This window comes from Passer domesticus, chromosome 2 (genome assembly GCF_036417665.1).
Source record: "Passer domesticus isolate bPasDom1 chromosome 2, bPasDom1.hap1, whole genome shotgun sequence".
In the NCBI taxonomy this organism is placed as follows: Eukaryota; Metazoa; Chordata; class Aves; order Passeriformes; family Passeridae; genus Passer; species Passer domesticus.
Window position 1 is genome coordinate 75,500,883 of NC_087475.1, and position 18,930 is coordinate 75,519,812.

Genomic DNA, 18,930 nt, shown 5'->3' on the forward strand with positions numbered 1-18,930 from the left:
AAAATGGTAGTTTTAGTTTTAACGAAGCTACTCAGGGTAGCATAGAGACTTCATTCACCATTAATTATTGCAATTTGCCACGTAATTGGAATACAAAGCCCAATTCACCTTTGCTTGTGTATTTGTGTTGTGTTTGTACCTGAGTAATAAGAGTAGATAATTTATGCATTGAGAAAAGTGACATATTATGCCCGTAGTACATGGGTAAAAATAGCTATGCAAATTGGAAGAGACTAGAGAATTGCAAGGGTGTTTTAATTGCCACTGTCATGATCAGATTGCTGGGTCACATAAACAGCAAGCAAGAGAGTCATTCAGGTGATGCTCTTTCCTCTAAGTTTTTCCCTACAGCAGATCTTTTTGGCAGTCTTCCACCCAGCTACTTGCTATAAGACTCTGGCATCTGACATCAGACAGAGCAGTGACGTATGTGAGAAATTCCTCAGTACAGAGGAATTATAGACAGTGAAAACTGACTGAAGCTGAATTGAGAAAATAGACATGCTTCTTTAATATTCTACACTATACTTGTGCAGGAACTAATGTGAGTTCCCAGTTTGACAAATCATTCATGGATTTCACAGGGAGTTGAGCTCTTAGTGATCAGGAAATAATGTAGTAATGTCAGTTACTTTCTAGCATTGCTTACAGAAGAGTTATTGTCAAATGGTACTGATTTTCTGCAGGTAGGCAGGTAAACCTGTCCTACAGCTCTCACAGAAGGAAAAAGGATCATATGCCACATTTCCACATACAAAGCATTAAATCTGGTAGCAGAACGGAATGCAGAAGAAGCAGAAGTGTTAGAAAGTCATGTTTAAAAACAAGGCTTTATCATAGGAGAAAGGATCTATGTTCCAAACCCAGTGATTAATTGCTAAAGATGTAATAAATCTCAGTGAACTACACAAAAAAAAATTACTTGCATGAGTAACTGTTGTAGTCTGGATGAAACATTTTTCAGTCTACAGAGCATTTATGCAATTAAAAACAAAAGTCACAAAATTAATGCAAAGTGAGTTTTCTAATATCTTTTATGACTTTTCAAAGCTCTTTGAATCAAAGCTTTATGAAAAAGTACCTTCCTCTACAAATAGTAACTAGATTAACGATTATGTATGTTCTCACTGAAACAGAGTGATGTTTAAACATACAAAATGCATGTAAAATTATAATCTACTATTTGCACTTAAATGATGTAACCAAAACATTTCTAATAGTATTCTATTTTATGTCACAGAATACATTATAAGCATGACCAGTATAATATACACAAAGATAATATATATTGTATGTGGGATTTTAATATCCAGTGATGATTATATTGGATAATCTTAATTTTTAAAGAATGCTATCAATACGTTATGGCACTTTGGTAATGTTATCATACTGGTTTAGTTGTTATAATAAATATCAATAATTCAGGTGTTTTATTGATTATGTTTGCACAGACCTGATGATTATTATTTAAGGATTAATTAATTTGTTTTCTATATTCTAAATACATTTGTAATAAGTCAGTTTACTGCTGTTAAAAATTCGTTATATTCACAAAATGGAGTAGATTTTCTGGGTCAGATTTATTTATGAAAAATGTGAAGAAAACTGTTTACCTCCTCTGGTTAGTATAGGGCAGTAGGTAAGGTATAGGCTATAGAATGTGCAGACTGCAGTTCCTAATGTGGAGATTAATTTTAGCTGTTTCTGTTTGTAGTGACCAACAGGAGGCAGCATAAGATCTATTTTAATTAAAACAGACTGAAAGCAGGGATGTATTTGACAATATTTACAGTTGAACATTATGCTCAATTTACTTTTTTCCTTCTAATACCCAGTAAAGCATAGAGAACAGTAACATTTCGCTGCTGCCTGGGCTCTGCTGATATGTGGAAAGTACGATACTACACATTTGCTGAGATGTTCATTCTTTTGTGAAATAAAGCACTGAGCAACTGAATCCTTCTTGGGTCTTTTTTTTTTTTTCTTTTTTTTTCCAGTGAGTTTTAAACTGCAGAGACTCTACAGTGTTTCTAATGCAGGTAATCTATTTTGGGGTTGGTTTGTTGTTTTTTTTTTTTTTTCAATTGGAGAACATTTTGAATGCCATAACCAAGAATGCAGTTAGTATGGATGAGGGGGGTTTATAATTATCGTTGGACCTTGTATTTGTATTTCCTTTGCATACTGAATTACTGTTCCCATGCTAATTTTAATTGTCTGCTGAAAGTTCTCAAGTTTACCATTGTAAGGTACTTACTTAAATTGGTATAATTTTTAAAAATTAGATCAGATTGATATACAGGGTTTTTTAGCAGTTTAAGTATTGTAAATGATTGGGTGTTTATTGTTACTGAAATGGACCTGCCATACTAACAGAAGGAGCTTTATATAGAAGGAGATAAAAGCTACAGAGTCCAAAATTTGCATGCCAAGGCTTGCAGAAATGGCATCAATACAAAGTGACGGAGCCCAGCGTTGTCCTGTACCCTTCCAAAACTCAAAATTCTGTAACCCCGAGATTCCTCTATAGGTAGATTGGAGTTACAGCAATACAAATTAGCTTTCCAACACTCCAAGACCTGTGCCCCAAAAGCCCTTCAGCTAGCAAAAGCCTTTTGGAGACATGTACAAAGCATTCCAGCAGCATCCACAGTGTTAAAAGCTTACATTGAACAATGAAAGGATTCACAGACCAAATCTGAGAGCTTAAATTGTGTAACCCTGTGCACTATCAAAAGGAAACTGTATATGGATGTTCTACAAATCCAGGGAATTTACCATGGACTTAAACAGTTTGCATCTGAAGTAGACCATATGATAGGGATTTTCTTCCTGTCATCAAAAGCAAGGAAGAAAGAATCTGGATTTAATGATTAAAATACACATACATTACACATGAATTCAAGACAGTTCACATAAATGAAGGAGGTCCAAGGATTTTTGTTGGAGGAAGCTGGTATACACCAGGATTTTTCACAAATGATCCACTGCCTGCATAATAACAGTTCTGGGAGAAAGTAATTTAGGTTTATGTACATAGCTACTCTGGGAGATCATATGATTCCTAGTTAAAATTATTGTAATGGATACTAATAATATTTAGTGGGTTTGTCCTTCACAATAAAAAGAGTGGATATAATTAGGACTAATTTTTGTAGACTAGCAGAGGATCACACTGTTAATGACCTCCCCTTTCCATCATTTTTCTCCACCTACTTGCACCTGAATCTAGTTTGAAGTAGCTTGCAAAACCTTTACGGTGTGCTTGATTTTGTTTTCTGAGCACCAGAAAATTGCCAGTTAAAATACCGGTAATAATGTAAAGGGAAGCCAAGTTCGTGTATGGCTCTCAGTAAGAAATATCCCAGTATTATATATGGCAGCAGTGTGGCATGGTCTTGCTACACTACTCATCATTTTCCTTTTTACCTGGATTTTCAGTACACAGTGGACAAGTATGGCAGCAAAACTATTTACCTGTTAGCAAACAGATAATAGTTAAGAATAGTTAGGCTGGAACTGGAAAATACTATTTTTAGGGAGGATTCTAGTTTCATCGCAGTTATGATCCCTTAAAGCTATATTAATCAAACATCTACCCATGCAGTGGAAGAATTTGGATTCTTTGCACAGAAGGCAAGGACCAGACACATTGTGTGTGGCGGAGGGGGCGAGGAGCCCCACGCCCGAAAGCTCCAGGAGAGCCCTTTGTGTATATATTTACCCACACTAACGGCGTGGTGCAGCACTTCCCGAAAAACACTTTCATTTCTTTAATCACAGGACGTGATAGACGTCATTTCTGCCCTCTAATCACAAACCGCCAAGTTCAGGACGAACAGCCGGCTGCCGCGCGCTCGCTCTGGGCAGCAGCATCATGAACCTGGGGGCCACACCGGGGGCTTTTACCCCGCACGGTTACCCCGCACCGTTAACCCCCACGGTTCGGCTGCCCCAGCTCCTCCCTCCCTCGCTCCCTCCCTCGCAGGCCGCCGCCGAGAGGCTCTGGGCCCCACCCCGCGCCCTCCGGCGAAGCGGCAGCACCCCACCCACCCCGCCGAGGGCCCCTCGCTGAGGGGGCGGGCCGCCACAGCCCGCAGCCAATCACCGGCAGGCTTGGGGAAGACAAGCGGCGGCTACAGCCAATGGCTGCGCGCGGCGCGGCCCCGCCGGCGGAGGAGCGGTGGGGATTCCGGCCCGCCTGGCGCGGCAGGGCGGGGCGGGGGAAGCGGCCGACGCGGAGCACCAATAGGCGAGCGGAGAAGAGTGACAGGCAGGCAGCTCGCCCAATGGGAGGGCGGTGGCCGTTAAAGGGCCGGCGGCCCGGAGGGGAGCGCCGGGCGCAGGTGAGTCGCGCGCGCGGCCCCCGGGGACCGGGCGGGGCGGGCGGCGGGACCGGCCCGGGGATGGGGCGGCCGCTCCCCCGCGGCCTGGGGGCCGCCCCCGCGGGGGTGCAGCGGTGGGGCTCCCCGGCCTCGGCCCCTGGGGTGATGAGGCGATTGCCCTCCGTCTTCTCTCTCCACGGGGAGCCCCCGTTCCTATTCCTCCTTCTCCCGGGAGAGTCGCAGGGCCCCGCCGGCCGGGGAGGCCCTGTCTTGCAGCGGGCCCACAGGCCCATCTGCTCCGCGGGCCTCGGGCTGTGCTGGCCGGGCAGCCGGCCGTGCCCCCGCCTCCCTTTGTTGCCGCCTGGTTGCTTTCCGTGCAGCGCTCGGGTGGCACCGCGCTGAGCCCGGCCTGCACCGGGCCGGCACCGCGCCTCGACACGGGCAGGGCGCTCCGGCACCGTCAGTCTGTGCCTTCAGTTGCCTGAGCTGCTTCCCGCCTTCCGCGCTTCCTCCCTGCTTCGCTGAATTATCCTTTTAGTTGCTGCTGGTTCCCTTCTGTGCCTGCTTTTTCGTCTTTTACACGTTTCGTGTAAACCGCGGGCTTCTTGCAGGGCTTGTTGGGTGATGTGGTGTGCAGTGCCCACATCCTCCTGTGCTAAAAACCTTTGTACAAAAGCATAAGTTGCTCCAAGCCAATGTAGCTATCTGTTAGGAATCACAAAAAAGTTTTGTAGAAAGCCTTAGCCAGAAGATACTCAAATTTTGTGTAACAAAACTTAGAGATAGTAGGTCCTTGTAATTTGGTTTTCTTTATTCAAGCATAAGCCCTAAAAGTTAAAAAAAAAATAAAATCAAAACATCATCTTTTGTAAAAGTAATGATTTTTGTAAAATTCAAGTTTGATGCTAGCAACAGTCTTCCACTCCTGGTGAATGCATGGATCTTTTTGTTTGCTTCGTTGTTTGTTCAGTACATTTGCTAATTTTTTTTTTCTTGATCCAAGGCGTGGTCAGACAATAAAGTGTGTACAAAAGAGACAGAAAAGACAGAAGCAGAATGAGGATGTTTCTGTCTTTATGCCAAAGGTATTCAGTGTATGCATATTCTGTCTGTTTATCGAGTGTCCAGCTTAGTTTTACAGTACTTGTTTCTTTCCATCCCCAACGGTTTGTATTTCTTTTGTGCAGTGATGACACCCTTCTTGATGACAGGTTGCTTTCGGCCTGACAGGCCCAAAATCAGAGCTCCACATTGCCATCTTTTTTGGAAGACCTTGAATCTTTATGATGTATCAGAATTGGGTTTTTTTAGCCAGCACTTCACGTTTCTACCCAAACTGTCAAAGCATGCATTTTGCATTGCGGTTCTCCCCAGCTTCTTGTGCACCTCCTCGCTGGCAGAGCACGGGAAACTGGAAAGTTCTTGGTTTAAAGTAAGCACTGCTTAAGCACAGCCAACACATTGGTGTGTTGCCAACATTATTGGCACACTAATCCAAAACACAGCGTTGTCCCAGCTACTAGGATGAGCATTAATGCTATCCCAGCTGCTGAGGTTTGGAATATTAGGCTTTTTTCCTGTAGCTACCTAGGTGTACAAATCCTAGCATATTTACATTCCCATCCCTTAGGTACTTTGAGTCTGTAACAGCTCCTCATTAAAGAATAATATCCTGGAGACCATCTGGCAATGGCTAAGAACCGACTATCCCAAACCTCAGCTTTTGTAAGATAATAATGTTTTTTAATTCATATATCAGATAGGTACACAGAGCCAGCTTTGGGAATAAATATACTGTTATGACAATTCACTGACTCAGTTTATATTAATTAGAAAGGAATTGTCCTTAACAAAGCAATGTACTTTCAAAAAGGAAAGAGTTAAAGAGGCAGGATATCCTTACCAATTGGAAGTTGATAGTCATGAGTTTTAAAATGTATAGGTTTTGCTGATGTTTCCCTGGGAAAGTTGGGCTTGTGTCAGATGTGTTCTAGCAAAACTTTTATTTCAAAGTCTAAAAGAAAACTTCACCTAGTAAAGGAATTGGATGCTAATAGTTTCCAAGTTAGTATTGCAGTTCTTAAAGGTTATGTCCTTGGCTTATGTCATAAAATCCAAAACTGAGATTAGACCCTTAACAAAGCGAGGCTGGGGACATCAGTCAGGTGATGCAGGGCACGGTGCAAGGAGCAGTGAGCTGGCCCAGAGGGTGGCCTGACATTTGCATGCTTTAACTCTCAGCCCTCTCCAGAGCTAAGGAGAAAGCTTACCTGTCAGCATTTTCCATATTGATGTAGAATTGTATTTGGAAACCCTGTTTATGTTTTGTTTGTTTTTTTGTGTTTGTTGGCTATGAAAGAAAACATGAATGTGGAAAACTGCAAGTGAGCCTTTTATTTACAGTCAGTAGTATGTCGGAGATGAAGAACAATGTCTAAACTACTAGGCCTTATTCCCCAAGTGGGGAGTTGTAGTGCAGTGTGCTGATGTCTATGCTTTAATCAAGTTTAGGGAGAACAATAGGAGGAAAAATAGTTGGTAATTTAAGAATCCTGTATAGCTGGGAGGGAGTTATTTAAGAATTGAGTCCATTAGTTAGTAACAATTGAATCTATAATCTGGAAGCCATTTCCCTTCAGGTGAACCAGTGTTTCTACTGCATGAACAGTGAACACACAGCAGCTTGAAGCTGCCTGTAGTGTACATTGAATCCCTGGACTACTTGACTTTTAAAGCTACCTGCAGTGGTAGGTAACAAAAAGACTGTTCAAAATAATCCGAAATTGAACCTATTGCCAAGCAGTCTATGACCAAGAACTATTTTTGATTCTTAGTCTTTGCTTCCAGGATTTAGTGGGTTCTTTTGTTTTTGGGTTTTTTTGGGTAATATGATCTGTTACTAATGCAGTATTAATATTCATTACTGTGTTAATAATCCCCTCACTCTCCACTTCTCTGCAGAGATGCACACAGTCTGTCAGGTGAATTAGGGGGGTTTATGCTCTCTTCAGCATCAGGCATGGGACCAGCTGGTGCTGAGGGTAGAGCACTGGATGAGCTGTAAAGCTGCCATGGTATCTGACATGAGATGTTCAGCAGCCTGAGAAGGACATGGGAGGGTTTTACCATGGGCATATAGTGACTTAAATCTATTTTCTGTTAAAATGTCTCTAATGAATGACTTTTGTTTGAACTAGTAGTTATTTTATGACATTCAACAGGATTGCTTCAGTTCTTTTATTTATGATTATGTTAAGTTAGGAGAGCCTCAAAAATGTCAACTTTTCATGTTAATTTACTTTTTAAAAAATGAAAATGGTTTCTTATTTAAAATGTGTCTCAGAAATTTCAGTCCCCTCCACATTTCATGTTTTTAAAGTAATGATACAACAATTTCAGCTTCTTTTGTAAATAGAGCATTCAAACTGAAATGTGTGTGTCAAATTTCAGTCTTAAGGAAATCCTGACTGACAAAACTCTTAAGAACTGAAAGAAAATATCTGTACTTTTGTGATGGAAATACGAAATCAACCTTAAGAGTTTGTGACATGGATGTATTAATATATCCATGGTTTTATAATTTATAGATTAGAGGAAGTATCTATGACTACTGTGTATTGAAAGTTTAACAAAATGGTTTTCCTTTATCAAATAAACAGTTAGTTCAAAATATGCATTCCTTAAATGATGACTTAGGAGTCAAGTTGTTAAATGAAAGTATCTGGTGTATACCTTGGAGATTTATCTTGTTTGCTCTTTTTCTCTTAGGAAGCCTGACAAATAGAAAAATACAACAAAGTGAAGAGAAAATTTACTTCATGAGAACTGAGCTCTGCTTTCATTTGCTTTTAAATTTATTTGTATTAGTAGCTGATTAGTGTCAGATCATCTCTGTAGTCTGCTGTGGTGAAATTTCTAGGTTAAGCCTGGAAAAAATGAAACAGTTAAAAAGAAAAAGAAAAAGCAATTTTAGTGTTCAGGAAACTCAAACTCTCCTTAAGGAAATCAGAAAAAGGAGAGAAGTACTCTTTTCAAAGCAACTTAATACAACAATTAATGAGATGAAACGGAAAGCTTGGGAGGAAATAGCAGAGTGTGTCAATGCTGTAGGTGAAGGAGAGCAGAGAACAGGGACAGAAGTGAAAAGGCGATACCTTGACTGGAGAGCACTCATGAAGAGAAAACGTCTGAATGCAAACATCAAGGTAGTAGGTGCTGGGTTTCACCTTCCTTCATCCAATTTAGATGACTCTCTCAATGAAGACATGGATGAGAAAATGGGATTTGCAATTGAATCTAGTTTTGAGTGGCAAAATATCACTGACTTCAGAGAAGCTGGTGGATCTTTAACAGAAATCAAAGTAGAAGAGGAAGAGGAAGACCCGCAGAATTTTGAAGTGAGTGACTGATATACATGAGCTGTATGCAATATGGCCTTTGCTTCATTTCAGCATAAGGCTTTTTACTGTGTTTCTTCATAGCATCTGTTTCTGTTTTCTTCTGAATGTGTGAATTAAACTGTAGAAATAAATATAATTCCGAGACATGATATTAAAATCTAGCAACTTGGAATTGTTTGTAGGGTCTTGATGTTGATTACTGATTTGATATCCCTAAACTTTGAGTACATCTTTGCACATGGATTTTCCATTTGTCTGTGCCACAGATAAGAATTAGTTGAGTCAATGCAAGGAAAATACATTGTTGAAGGAACTGGTCATTTTAGTATTCAGAGTGCCTGGATAGGTGAATGAGAAGTGCTCATCTTTAACAAATGAAAGTAAATGTTACCTGCAGGTACAAAAAGAAATAGAATGCAGAAAGAAATATGATACAGAAAGAAATATGATACTGCTTGCATTTCTTGAAATGAACCTACAGGAGACGAAAACATTACTTGAATTAGTCAGTCAGCCTTTTCTGTCTGTCAGAATTTTCTTGTGAATTTGGCAAGCAGTAGTGGATTCTATAGACAAGTTGATACTCCTAGTAGTACTGTGACTGTCCTGGGATAGGCAACCAGCTGGAGTGCAGTCAAATGTTGGGATTGTTTTGCTGTTCTTCTTTGAACACATAGTTCTGTTTTCCAAAAGGGGTACTGAAACAATTTTGTGTGGGGTATTTTATTGCTTTGGGTTTTTTGGGGGGGAGATTTTTTGGTTTTTGTTTTTTTTTTTTTTTTTAAGTGGAAGGAGTGGGGAGGCAGCTCCTGTCTTAACTCCATTGATATGTATGCTGGGAGCAAACCAGTGTAAGCTGTTAGATGGTAGTGAGAACTGCTGGCAGACAGTGCTGAAGAGCAGTGTGTGTCTTCTCTAATGCTAGAGGACTGGCAGTGGCTCTCTTAGTCCTAAGGTTTTTCTGAACACTTGCCTTCCTCAGTTTGCCTTTCTCTTGCAGCTTACATATTGGGAGACAATTTATCTCTTTTGTGCTGTGAATTTGTAAGGGCTGTGATACTACACAAAATGTTACAGTCTGCTGAGAGCAGTGGTCCTGACCACCTCATCATGTGTCACAAATAGCTTTACAGAAAATGTGATAATAAAAAATGGTTAAACAAGTCCTGCTTGTTGACCCACTTAATAGAGTTGGAAGAGTTAGGAACGTGTGAAAACTGTCAGTGTTAAATGTTTTTTAGAAATGGAATAGCCCGAGTTATTGAAGGTTAGGCTAGCTTACATAACACATACCCTATGGATCCATCTGCTCTGATAAATAATTAGTCACAACAAATGCCTGGTGGCTTACATAAATGTCACTCAGCTCTATGAAAGGTAAGAACAACATATGGTCTTCTAGATCCAGTTTTTTATCAGTTCTAAATTATCTGTAATAACTGCTGTATTTTCTGGATGTTTTTGTATGTTCACTGACAAGATTTTCTATTTTTTCGTTACCAGATATTAACTTGCAGATAAAGCCTGTTTCTCTTCCTGTGTAATGATAAAAAAAATCTTCTGACGTAACATGGTTATTTCACAACATATAAGTTAAACACTTCTGAATTGCTTTAAAGATGATGAAAAAAATGCAGTATGTTCTTTTCAGTTGTATGTAACAAATTTGTTCTGGCCTAAAGACTGGAATGTAATTCTTGTCTGTCGCATTCCTCTCTGCAGTTTCCTATTGAGGAAGAAGAAGAAATATTGTCATCAGTTCTGCCAGATTCGAAAAAGGAAAATGACCTACCAGACTTCCCTCACATTGAAGAGTTCGGAAATCTGAGCTCTGCTCAAGCTAGGCTAGCCTATGAAGATTCTCACTTGCTTATAAATCTGGAGAAGCAAAAGGTGGAGCTGGAGAAGCAGCGACTGGACATCGAAGCCGAAAGGTTGCAAGTGGAGAAGGAGCGCCTGCAGATTGAGAAGGAGCGGTTGCGGCACGTTGACCTGGAGCGTGAGCGCCTTCAGATTGAGAAGGAGCGACTTCAGCTAGAGTGGGAGAAACTCAGGCTAGAGACTCTGCATGCTGAAAAACCTGCCCTGGAAAATGACCTCACGCAAACTGAAAAACCTATCATGCAGCCTCTGGATCTAGAAACTGAAAAGTTAAAACTTGAAAAAGAACGTTTGCAGTTAGAGAAAGAGAGGCTGCAGTTCCTAAAGTTTGAGTCAGAAAAGCTGCAGATTGAGAAGGAGCGCTTGCAAGTGGAGAAGGAGCGCCTTCGAATTCAGAGAGAGGGTCACTTGCAGTGAACATCTCAGCTAAGGTGTCAACGTTAGTGTTTTGATGTTTCTAAATTAGAAGTAGTTCTTTCCTTGATACTGAAACTGTCCTAGAGGCTTAACATTCTTCTGTTCAGAGTTGAATGTTGATGTTAAACTGAAAAAAAAAATGGTGCTCAATATGTCAGTGTGCCTACATAAATGACCTTATGTGTGAAGTTGCTTTTCAATGTATCAGAACTTAAGTGTTACGTTCTCTTGTCTTCAGTATTGTGCTGTATTAGTTTGGTGTCCTTCCCTCATAGGGGCCTTGAGAAGAGTCCAGGCTGAACCTTGTACTTTTTGTCACTATACTAACAGGAAGGAAGGATCAGAATAAATCATTGTTTGCTGTGAGGATATAGTGCTGACAATAGCCTATATGGTAAAGAAGTATAATTTCGGCAGAACACAGGAATACGAAGTCATTATGAGAGCGATTCATTACATTTTATTCCCTCCCCCCCTTTTTTTTCTCCATCCCCATAATTGGGGAAAAACAGTTGAAGAGTTATCTAGAAGTTAAAGTGCAAGTTAAATTCATTGCAGTTGTGTTCACTGTTGTTCCATGGCTTGAACTGAATGGGAGTGCAGAAAATAGGTTTGAGTTTTTATGGTGGTTCTTTTTTTGTGACATATTCATATTAGGCAGAGTTACACATTGGCCATACACACTATCACCAGGCCATTAATAATGCTGCATGGAGTAGAGCACCTGTGTTAGCATAGGACAGGGATTTACTGGTTGATCAGGCGTGCTGTCTAATGAGTCTGATGACCCTCTGAAGGAAATTGCTAGACCTTGTTTGTCCTTGGAAGGCAGTAGCTGGTGATAGGAATCTCAGAAATGGAGACTGAGCACAACCCAAGAACCTCTGAGCTTGAACACTTCTACACTCATTGCTGGTTCTGCCTGGCCAGTGCCAAGGTCTGGCTGCAAGGCAGCCAGAAGAGACTTCTGTGGCTCTCTGTGTAATATATTTTAATTAAACAAACGGAAATGGTCAGTGCTGAAGGCTGTTAGTTTTTTTCGTAGGCAATGTAGTCATATAACAAAAAAAAAAAAAAGCCAAGGAAGGAAGCTTTCTATTATTTCATATAGGTTTAAATCCCATCTGAGCCAGACTTCACCTCTCTCATGCCAGTAACTGTCTTGTTAACTCCATTGGAAATGTAGAACTATGGGAATACTAAGTCTAAACATATGTTGAGTGACTTAGGTGAATTTGTGTGCAAGTAAATAATATTTATACCACTACAGGTTTACTTTTATTCTGCAAAGATTATTTTTTTATTACTGAAACAAGTGTGCTTCTACAGTGGAAATAAATTTGACTACTACACTCCAAAATGGCTCTTGAGTCTTTCTTCACAGAGAAGCTAGGCGACATCTGAAGAGAAACCTGGGTACTGGACACTGCAGCCCAGCCCAGTTGCTGGTGCCTGTATTCCCTGTGTAGTCAATCAGAAAGATGAGGCACCTCAGAGCTGGACTGAAATCACCTGGGACTTACTGGAAAAAGGAGAAAGGAAGGAGATATCAACCAGTTAGATAAAAATGCCCTGGGGAAAGTTTCCCTGAGCTTTTTCTTCCTGTATGTGGTGGGTTGACCTCAGTGGGATGCCAGGTGCACACCAATATTGCTCCATCACTCTTCAGCTGGACAGGGGAGAGACATACAACAAAAGGTTCAGGGGTGGAGATAAGAGCAGGGAGAGATCACTCAGCAATTACAGTCATGGGCAAAACTGGCTCGACTTGGGGAAATTAGTTTGCTATCAATCAGTTAAGAGTAGAGTAATGAGAAATAAAACCAAATCTTTAACCACCTTTCCCACAGCATTCTCTTCTTCCCAGGGTTAACTTCGCTCCTGATTTTCTCTACCTCTCCCTGCAAGGGGTGCAGGAGGATGGGGAATGGGACTGCACTCACTTCAGCACATGCTGTCTCTTCCTCTCCCTCAAGGGAAGGACTCCTCATACTTCCCCTCCTCCAGCATGGGGTTCTTCCCACAGGAGACAGTCCTCCATGAATTTTTGTAACAGGAGTCCTTCCCATAGGCAGCAGTTCTTAATGAAGTGTTCTGATGTGGTTCCTACAGGGTGCAGTCCCTGAGGAACAGGCTGCTCCAGTGTGGGTCCCCTGTACAGTCACAAGTCCTGCCAGCAAACCTGCTCCAGTGTGAGCTCCTCTCTCCACAGTCCTGCCGGGAGTCTGCTCCAGTGCAGGCTTCCTCCACAGCCTTCTTCAGATGTTTCCACGTGCTCCAGTGTGGGCTCTTCCACGGGCTGCAGGTGGATCTCTGCTCCCCCATGGACTGCTGGAGCACAGCTGCCTTGCATGGTCTGCACCATGGGCTGCAGGGGAACCTCAGCTCCGGCACCTCTGGCACCTCCTTCCCCTCCTTGTACACTGACCTTGGTGTCTGGGGCTTTTTTGTCATTCTTCTCTGGCTGCATTTGCTTCTGTGCATTTTCCCCTTGTTAAATACATTTTCCCAGTGTCACTAGCACCATCACTGGTGGGCTTGGCCATGGCCTGGGGCAGGTCCATCTTGGAGCCCCCAGGGATTGGCTCTGTTGGACATGTGGACAACTTCTGGCAGCTTCTCTCAGGAACCACCCCTGTAGTCCCTCCTGCTACCAAGACATTACATCACAAATCTAGTACACCAAAATAAGGGGAGAAATTGGCAGCTCCCTGGTATGCATCATGCAAATTGATATTAAAGTAACTTTCCATGATTTGGATAAAATACTTTTCTTTTTAAAGCATAAAAGAGGCAGAATCACAGAGTTAGTCAGGTGTCCAGTGCATAGAACATTGACCAAGATGGTGGGATAGCATGGATTTTTTGACTGCATGCCCTGAGGTGACCAACTTTCTAGATAACTATTCTGACTGCCAAATGGGGTCAGAGTAGGAACGAGGGGCAACACTGCCAGCTCTGCAAGAGGTTGTGACCAGAAGGACCAAACCAGGAGAGAGAGAACATTCCTACAATCTTACCTGAAAGACGTCTTGCCAGGAGGGAGCAGATGTGGATTCTGGCTCCTGTTTTGACAGGTAGTTGAGCTACTGCTTGATCCCAGCACCTCTGTCATCATTAATTACTCCATTTATCCATTAGGATAATGATTTGTATTTTACATTTAATGTCTTCAGAATTGTACCCCAAGAGTATTAAAGGTTTTAGGGAAAAATAGGTAAATAAATCTGAACCATCTCTGAATTCTTAATTGTTTCAGAAAGTTGAACACTTTTCCAAATATTAATAGAGCTGTATTTAAGCAATTACTTTTCCTAACAACTGTTCAGCCTCCTAGGGAAATGATGCATCTTTTGCTGATAGAAAACGTCTTGGAAAATACTGAATGATGAAATTAAGTATTGAGATAAATCATTGAAAATACAGTTTCAATATAAAATTTAGAGAAAATTACAGAGTTTAATATGTCTATTTTATAGCTTGCTTTTTTCATAATGAAAATGCAGTCATTTTGTGATAATTTGAATTAAAATGCCATATATTTAAATACTAATCTGCAATCCCTTAGACTTTAATTGCTTGATTTACCAACCTGTGATCCTGAGGTTAAGGATCCTGTGATCCTTGAAGCCTAAGGTCAAGATTTCAACCCTGTAAATGTCACCCACGGTAGGACATACGCATAAACTTACTGTTCTACCAATACTGATCATGGGGTAAAGGCTGTAAATACAGTCCCCAAGGAGAGCCCAGGATGAACAGCATCCCAACAGGACACAGCTGACAAAGCACACTAGGATTCAAAGACACCTTCCTTTCCTTGAGTCAGTGGTCTTATGTTATTTCTAGGACATTTTGAGCTAATTTTATTGTGCATAAAGAGGTGCTGCCACGTACGCAAGGTATAAAATATTAGTTTAATAAGATAAAAAAGGGATGGTTAGGATGTTATAAGCAACTGTACCCTTATCACCTCAAGGTATTTTTACTAGCTAGGGAATTATCAGCCAGGAGAGGAGGAGTTTCTAAAAACCCCCTTGCAAGTGGGAACAGAAGCCCATAATTTATGTTTCTTCACCTTTTCACAGAACTGTTCATGCAGTTGCCACAAAAGAGCATCAGTGATGAGTATCCTCTCTGGCTCATTCGCCCTCAAAACCTCCCTGCAGAAAGGCACGGACTGCTCCAAGGAGATGGAGTCAGACCTAGGGCTGATATTTAACAAACACAAAAATACCCTCAAAAATCCTACTCTCTGTCAGTCAGGAGTCTTGACAGAAGTGATAGGTGGGAGAAGAGGGAGGAGGAAAGACTAATTTTTGTCTGTTGTCGCTGAAATTAATTAGTGAATTTAAGCCAGACTGTCAGAAAATGTCACCACATGCAATAGTATTCATCTTTTGTCTTTCTCTTTTCTCTTTTTCCTTCTTCTTTTCCTTTTTTCCCTCTTTTCTTTCTCTTTTTAATTTTCTTTTCTGTGTATCACTATCAAGTCTGAATACCTGCATCACTCAGACACTACTGAAGTTTGCAGTTAACATTAAGATGAAATATAAGTAGGCTGGATTATTCTGTAGGATAATGGATTTGTTTTGCATCAGAAAACCAGAATGGGCCTCAGAATGTTTGTAGATGGTATTAGGACTATTTAAAGATTTTAATCCAAGTTAAAAAAAAAGAGAACAAGAGAAAAATTATTGCATTTTTAAAATAAATTCCCATCTGTTATTTTGTTTCCACATAATCAGTTTATTTGAAGATGCACACTTCAAGGAAATAGGAGGAACTAAGAATGCCTTTAGCATGGGCTTGGGGCAACTTGTAGTACTTCATCTTTTCCCTTTTTTTTTTTTTGGGGGGGGGGGAGGGTTTGTTTGTTTGGTTGGTTGGTTTTTTTGTTTTGGTTTTTGATTTTTCTTGCCAATTTGTACCAAACCCATGGTTTCCAAAGCACTAGCTATGCCACTCGCGTTCTTGGCTTGGTGCCCAGGTGCTCTAGCAGTGACACAGTGATCAGTCTTTTGCCACTCAGGCAGCATCAGATGGGAGTCAGGGAGGGAGCTCTGGACAATGGGAGCTCTTGCCCACACCTCATTGGGGTTTTCTCTCTAGTCTCTTAAAGCAAAATCTCCTGATGCCAGGTCACGTAATGCCAATGAATGCAAGAGTTCTCAGCCATCACAAAACATACTAGGAAAAAAAAAAATCTGATGACAGAAGACCAGAAGAAGTCCTTTTCAGATGCTGTTTATAATCCTTGTAAACTTGACCTGCTTTAGAGGACACTTCCATCCTCCCCTTTTACAGATTATTAAGAATGCCATTGTTATTTTCTGTTCCAGTTTTATTGGTTTTAATTTCCCTGCTTCACTCTATCAGTAGTTTTATTCTATACATTAGTAGACTGTGAAATACCTTGTCTTGTTACTTCCATACTTTCTAATTGCAACACTCCATCATTAGTCAACGGGTTCATAATGTGGAAGGCAAAGTTGCTATTTCATTTCATGCTATATAATACAATGCTTTTGGTTCAGTAATTACATTGTGCCAGACTTGTGATCAATCCTGAGATAGCTCACTTGTGATGGATAGCCCCATCAGAGAGCGTATAAGAGTTAAAGGAAGAAGCAAATTTTTAATTTTGCTCCTCTGCCAATTTAGCTACTTGAATATTTCTTTGCAGACCAATATTTATCTTGCTGTAGAGATTACAGAAATGAGAACTTAAAAGAGAGAATTGAAGTTTGAAAAGCATTTTGTAAAGTTTTGGTTTGCAAACCAGGAAAGATAAAAATTAAATGTTCTTCCACAGAAAGCTATTGTGTGTGTTATTCTGTTAATGGATTGCCAATCTTCTAGTCACCTGTTTAATGTACTGGAGAAAATCATTACCTGCTTCTTATAACTATTCTAAGGGTTATGTGAAATGAGCTCATCATCTTACTATTACTATTGCTCAGTGCTAGGCCTGTGAAGAAAAGATTTCCAAAGGTTTTTTTCTCTGTGATAGAGGCGTTTGCGAGTCAAACACTTTTCTGAAGTGCTGGAAATGTTCAAACAGTCATAGGATATAGGGAATGCCTTTTCCTAACAAGGAAAGGGTTGCAAGTATGGGGCGCAAGAGTGTAGCATGGGTTGCAGGGACAGCCAGGACAGCCATGCCAGTGGAGTAAGGTGGAGAGTGCTGTGGCCTTTAGGGACAAATGACACCCTAGTGCCCTGAGTTTACAGCAGAGTAACAGCCCTAATAGGGCATGTTTACACTTTTCTGAAAAGGATCTGCTAGGAGCCAATTTCACAGACAGAATTTCTGTCCAGACAGATTATTGCTTTGGTTCAATAAAGCAACGTTCATGTTCTTGCGTATCTTTATAAGCACAACCTATTCCTAGGTTTTGAACATAAATAGAAATTTTTCCTATTTTATACACATGCTGCTAACACAAAAGTTTTTTAATTCAAGGACTTCAGGTGGTTTATGAAAATAGCAAACTACTCCACCCAAGACAATTTTGGAGAAGTACTGTGAAGACAGATCATTTATTCAGTCACTCCACTTTTGGTATCCATCTTTTTTCACTACTGCATCAAAATAGCAACTAAGAAAATAAAAACACAGCAGAAAAAGTGGGGAAATTGCACATGCAAAGATGAAGAGATGAATTACTAATTTTACTATGCCTAGGTTCAGATATGCTGAGCAAGAACAGCACTAGTGCTTTGAGCTCTTGCAGAACTGAGGTCTTCTTGGTGATCCCTCCTTGGGGAATAAACCTCAAGATTTCTGGAGAGGACCTGAGGACTCAGGAGGTGAAACTAAGATGGTATCAGCACAGACCCCTGGGGAGTGTGATTGTCCCTAAGCCAGGGATCCCAGGGGTCAGCCTGTGCCAGCTCTGAGCAGCTGGGGGACAGGGAGGTGTTCAGCATCCTGCTGAACTGTGGCTGTCCTCTTACAACTGCCCCAAAGCTTAAGGAATTGCAAAAAATACAGAAAGGAAAGGAAAGGAAACATAGATAAATGTTACTATTCTTTCATATTGGTTTTAGTATACAATAAAACCTCAGAGCTGAGGGCAGGAGACAAAAATGGACCAATCTAATGAAAACATTAAAAAAAAAGTTTTTGTTGTGTGACTGTGTGTGGGTGCTGCATTTCAAGACCTGCACAGGGCTTGGGCAAGAGTACAGCTGCTTTTAGCCATCTCAGAGAGCACTGGCACGTGGTCTGCTCTAGGGATGGTGGCTGCTGCACTAATGGCTCTCTAAATCACTCAGAGCAGCCTAGTTAAAATAACTAACACTGTTTCTCTTACAGGTTGGAACTGGAGAGATCTTTTGGCTCAAAAATATAGAGGAAGAAGGGTTGGCTGATCCAGAATGGTTTGCAGGAGAGCTCTTACTTCTAAAGGACAAGCTAAAGGTTATTGCCAGCGTCTGAACTGCCTCATACCAAAGAAAAAGCATTTCTGTCAAATCAAATACGCATTGTCACATAAAGCACTGATTTATAGTTGACCTCATATAAAAGATTTAGATAATCTATTTTTTTTTTTGGTCCTAGATCATCTTGGTAACAAAATATTTTCTGGAATCAGTTCTTTCAGAGGCAAGAGTGAACACAAACACTTGGACGATTTCATTTTTATCACAAAAGGACCTTTCCTGTGAATTGAAGTGCACGTGCCAGCTCCTCCTTCTTCCTGGAGCCTGCCAGCTTCCCTTCTTTCAGATTGTTTTTCCATCTGCAGAGTTTATAATAGTTGCAATGTTTCTGCAAGACGGAGACAGGGCTGTTTATTTAGGAGGCTGTACTCAGAAGCTTGTCAGTTTAGCTGGACTGTTTGCCAGAAAAGAAAATTCAGTCTATTAAAAGATGCCAGCTTTTATTCAGGATGAGCAAA

The 18,930-nt window shown here is 40.9% G+C and overlaps 1 protein-coding gene across 7 annotated transcripts; it reads left to right on the plus strand.

Moving 5' to 3' along the window:
- Positions 1 to 4,217: 4,217 nt before the first annotated feature.
- On the plus strand, positions 4,218 to 12,383 carry MSANTD4 (Myb/SANT DNA binding domain containing 4 with coiled-coils). 7 transcript variants are annotated; one of them, XM_064409388.1, is made up of 4 exons: positions 4,329 to 4,346; positions 5,329 to 5,410; positions 8,094 to 8,722; positions 10,448 to 12,383. In XM_064409388.1, the coding sequence occupies exons 3-4, from the start codon at positions 8,261 to 8,263 to the stop codon at positions 11,021 to 11,023; spliced, it is 1,038 nt and encodes a 345-aa protein (XP_064265458.1). In that variant the 5' UTR covers positions 4,329 to 4,346; positions 5,329 to 5,410; positions 8,094 to 8,260; the 3' UTR covers positions 11,024 to 12,383. The 7 variants fall into 7 exon arrangements, with proteins under 7 accessions (XP_064265455.1, XP_064265458.1, XP_064265453.1 ...); XM_064409383.1 differs by lacking the exon at positions 4,329 to 4,346 and adding an exon at positions 6,951 to 7,072 and having other exon boundaries at positions 4,379 to 5,410; XM_064409384.1 differs by lacking the exon at positions 4,329 to 4,346 and adding an exon at positions 6,965 to 7,072 and having other exon boundaries at positions 4,379 to 5,410.
- Positions 12,384 to 18,930: the final 6,547 nt, after the last annotated feature.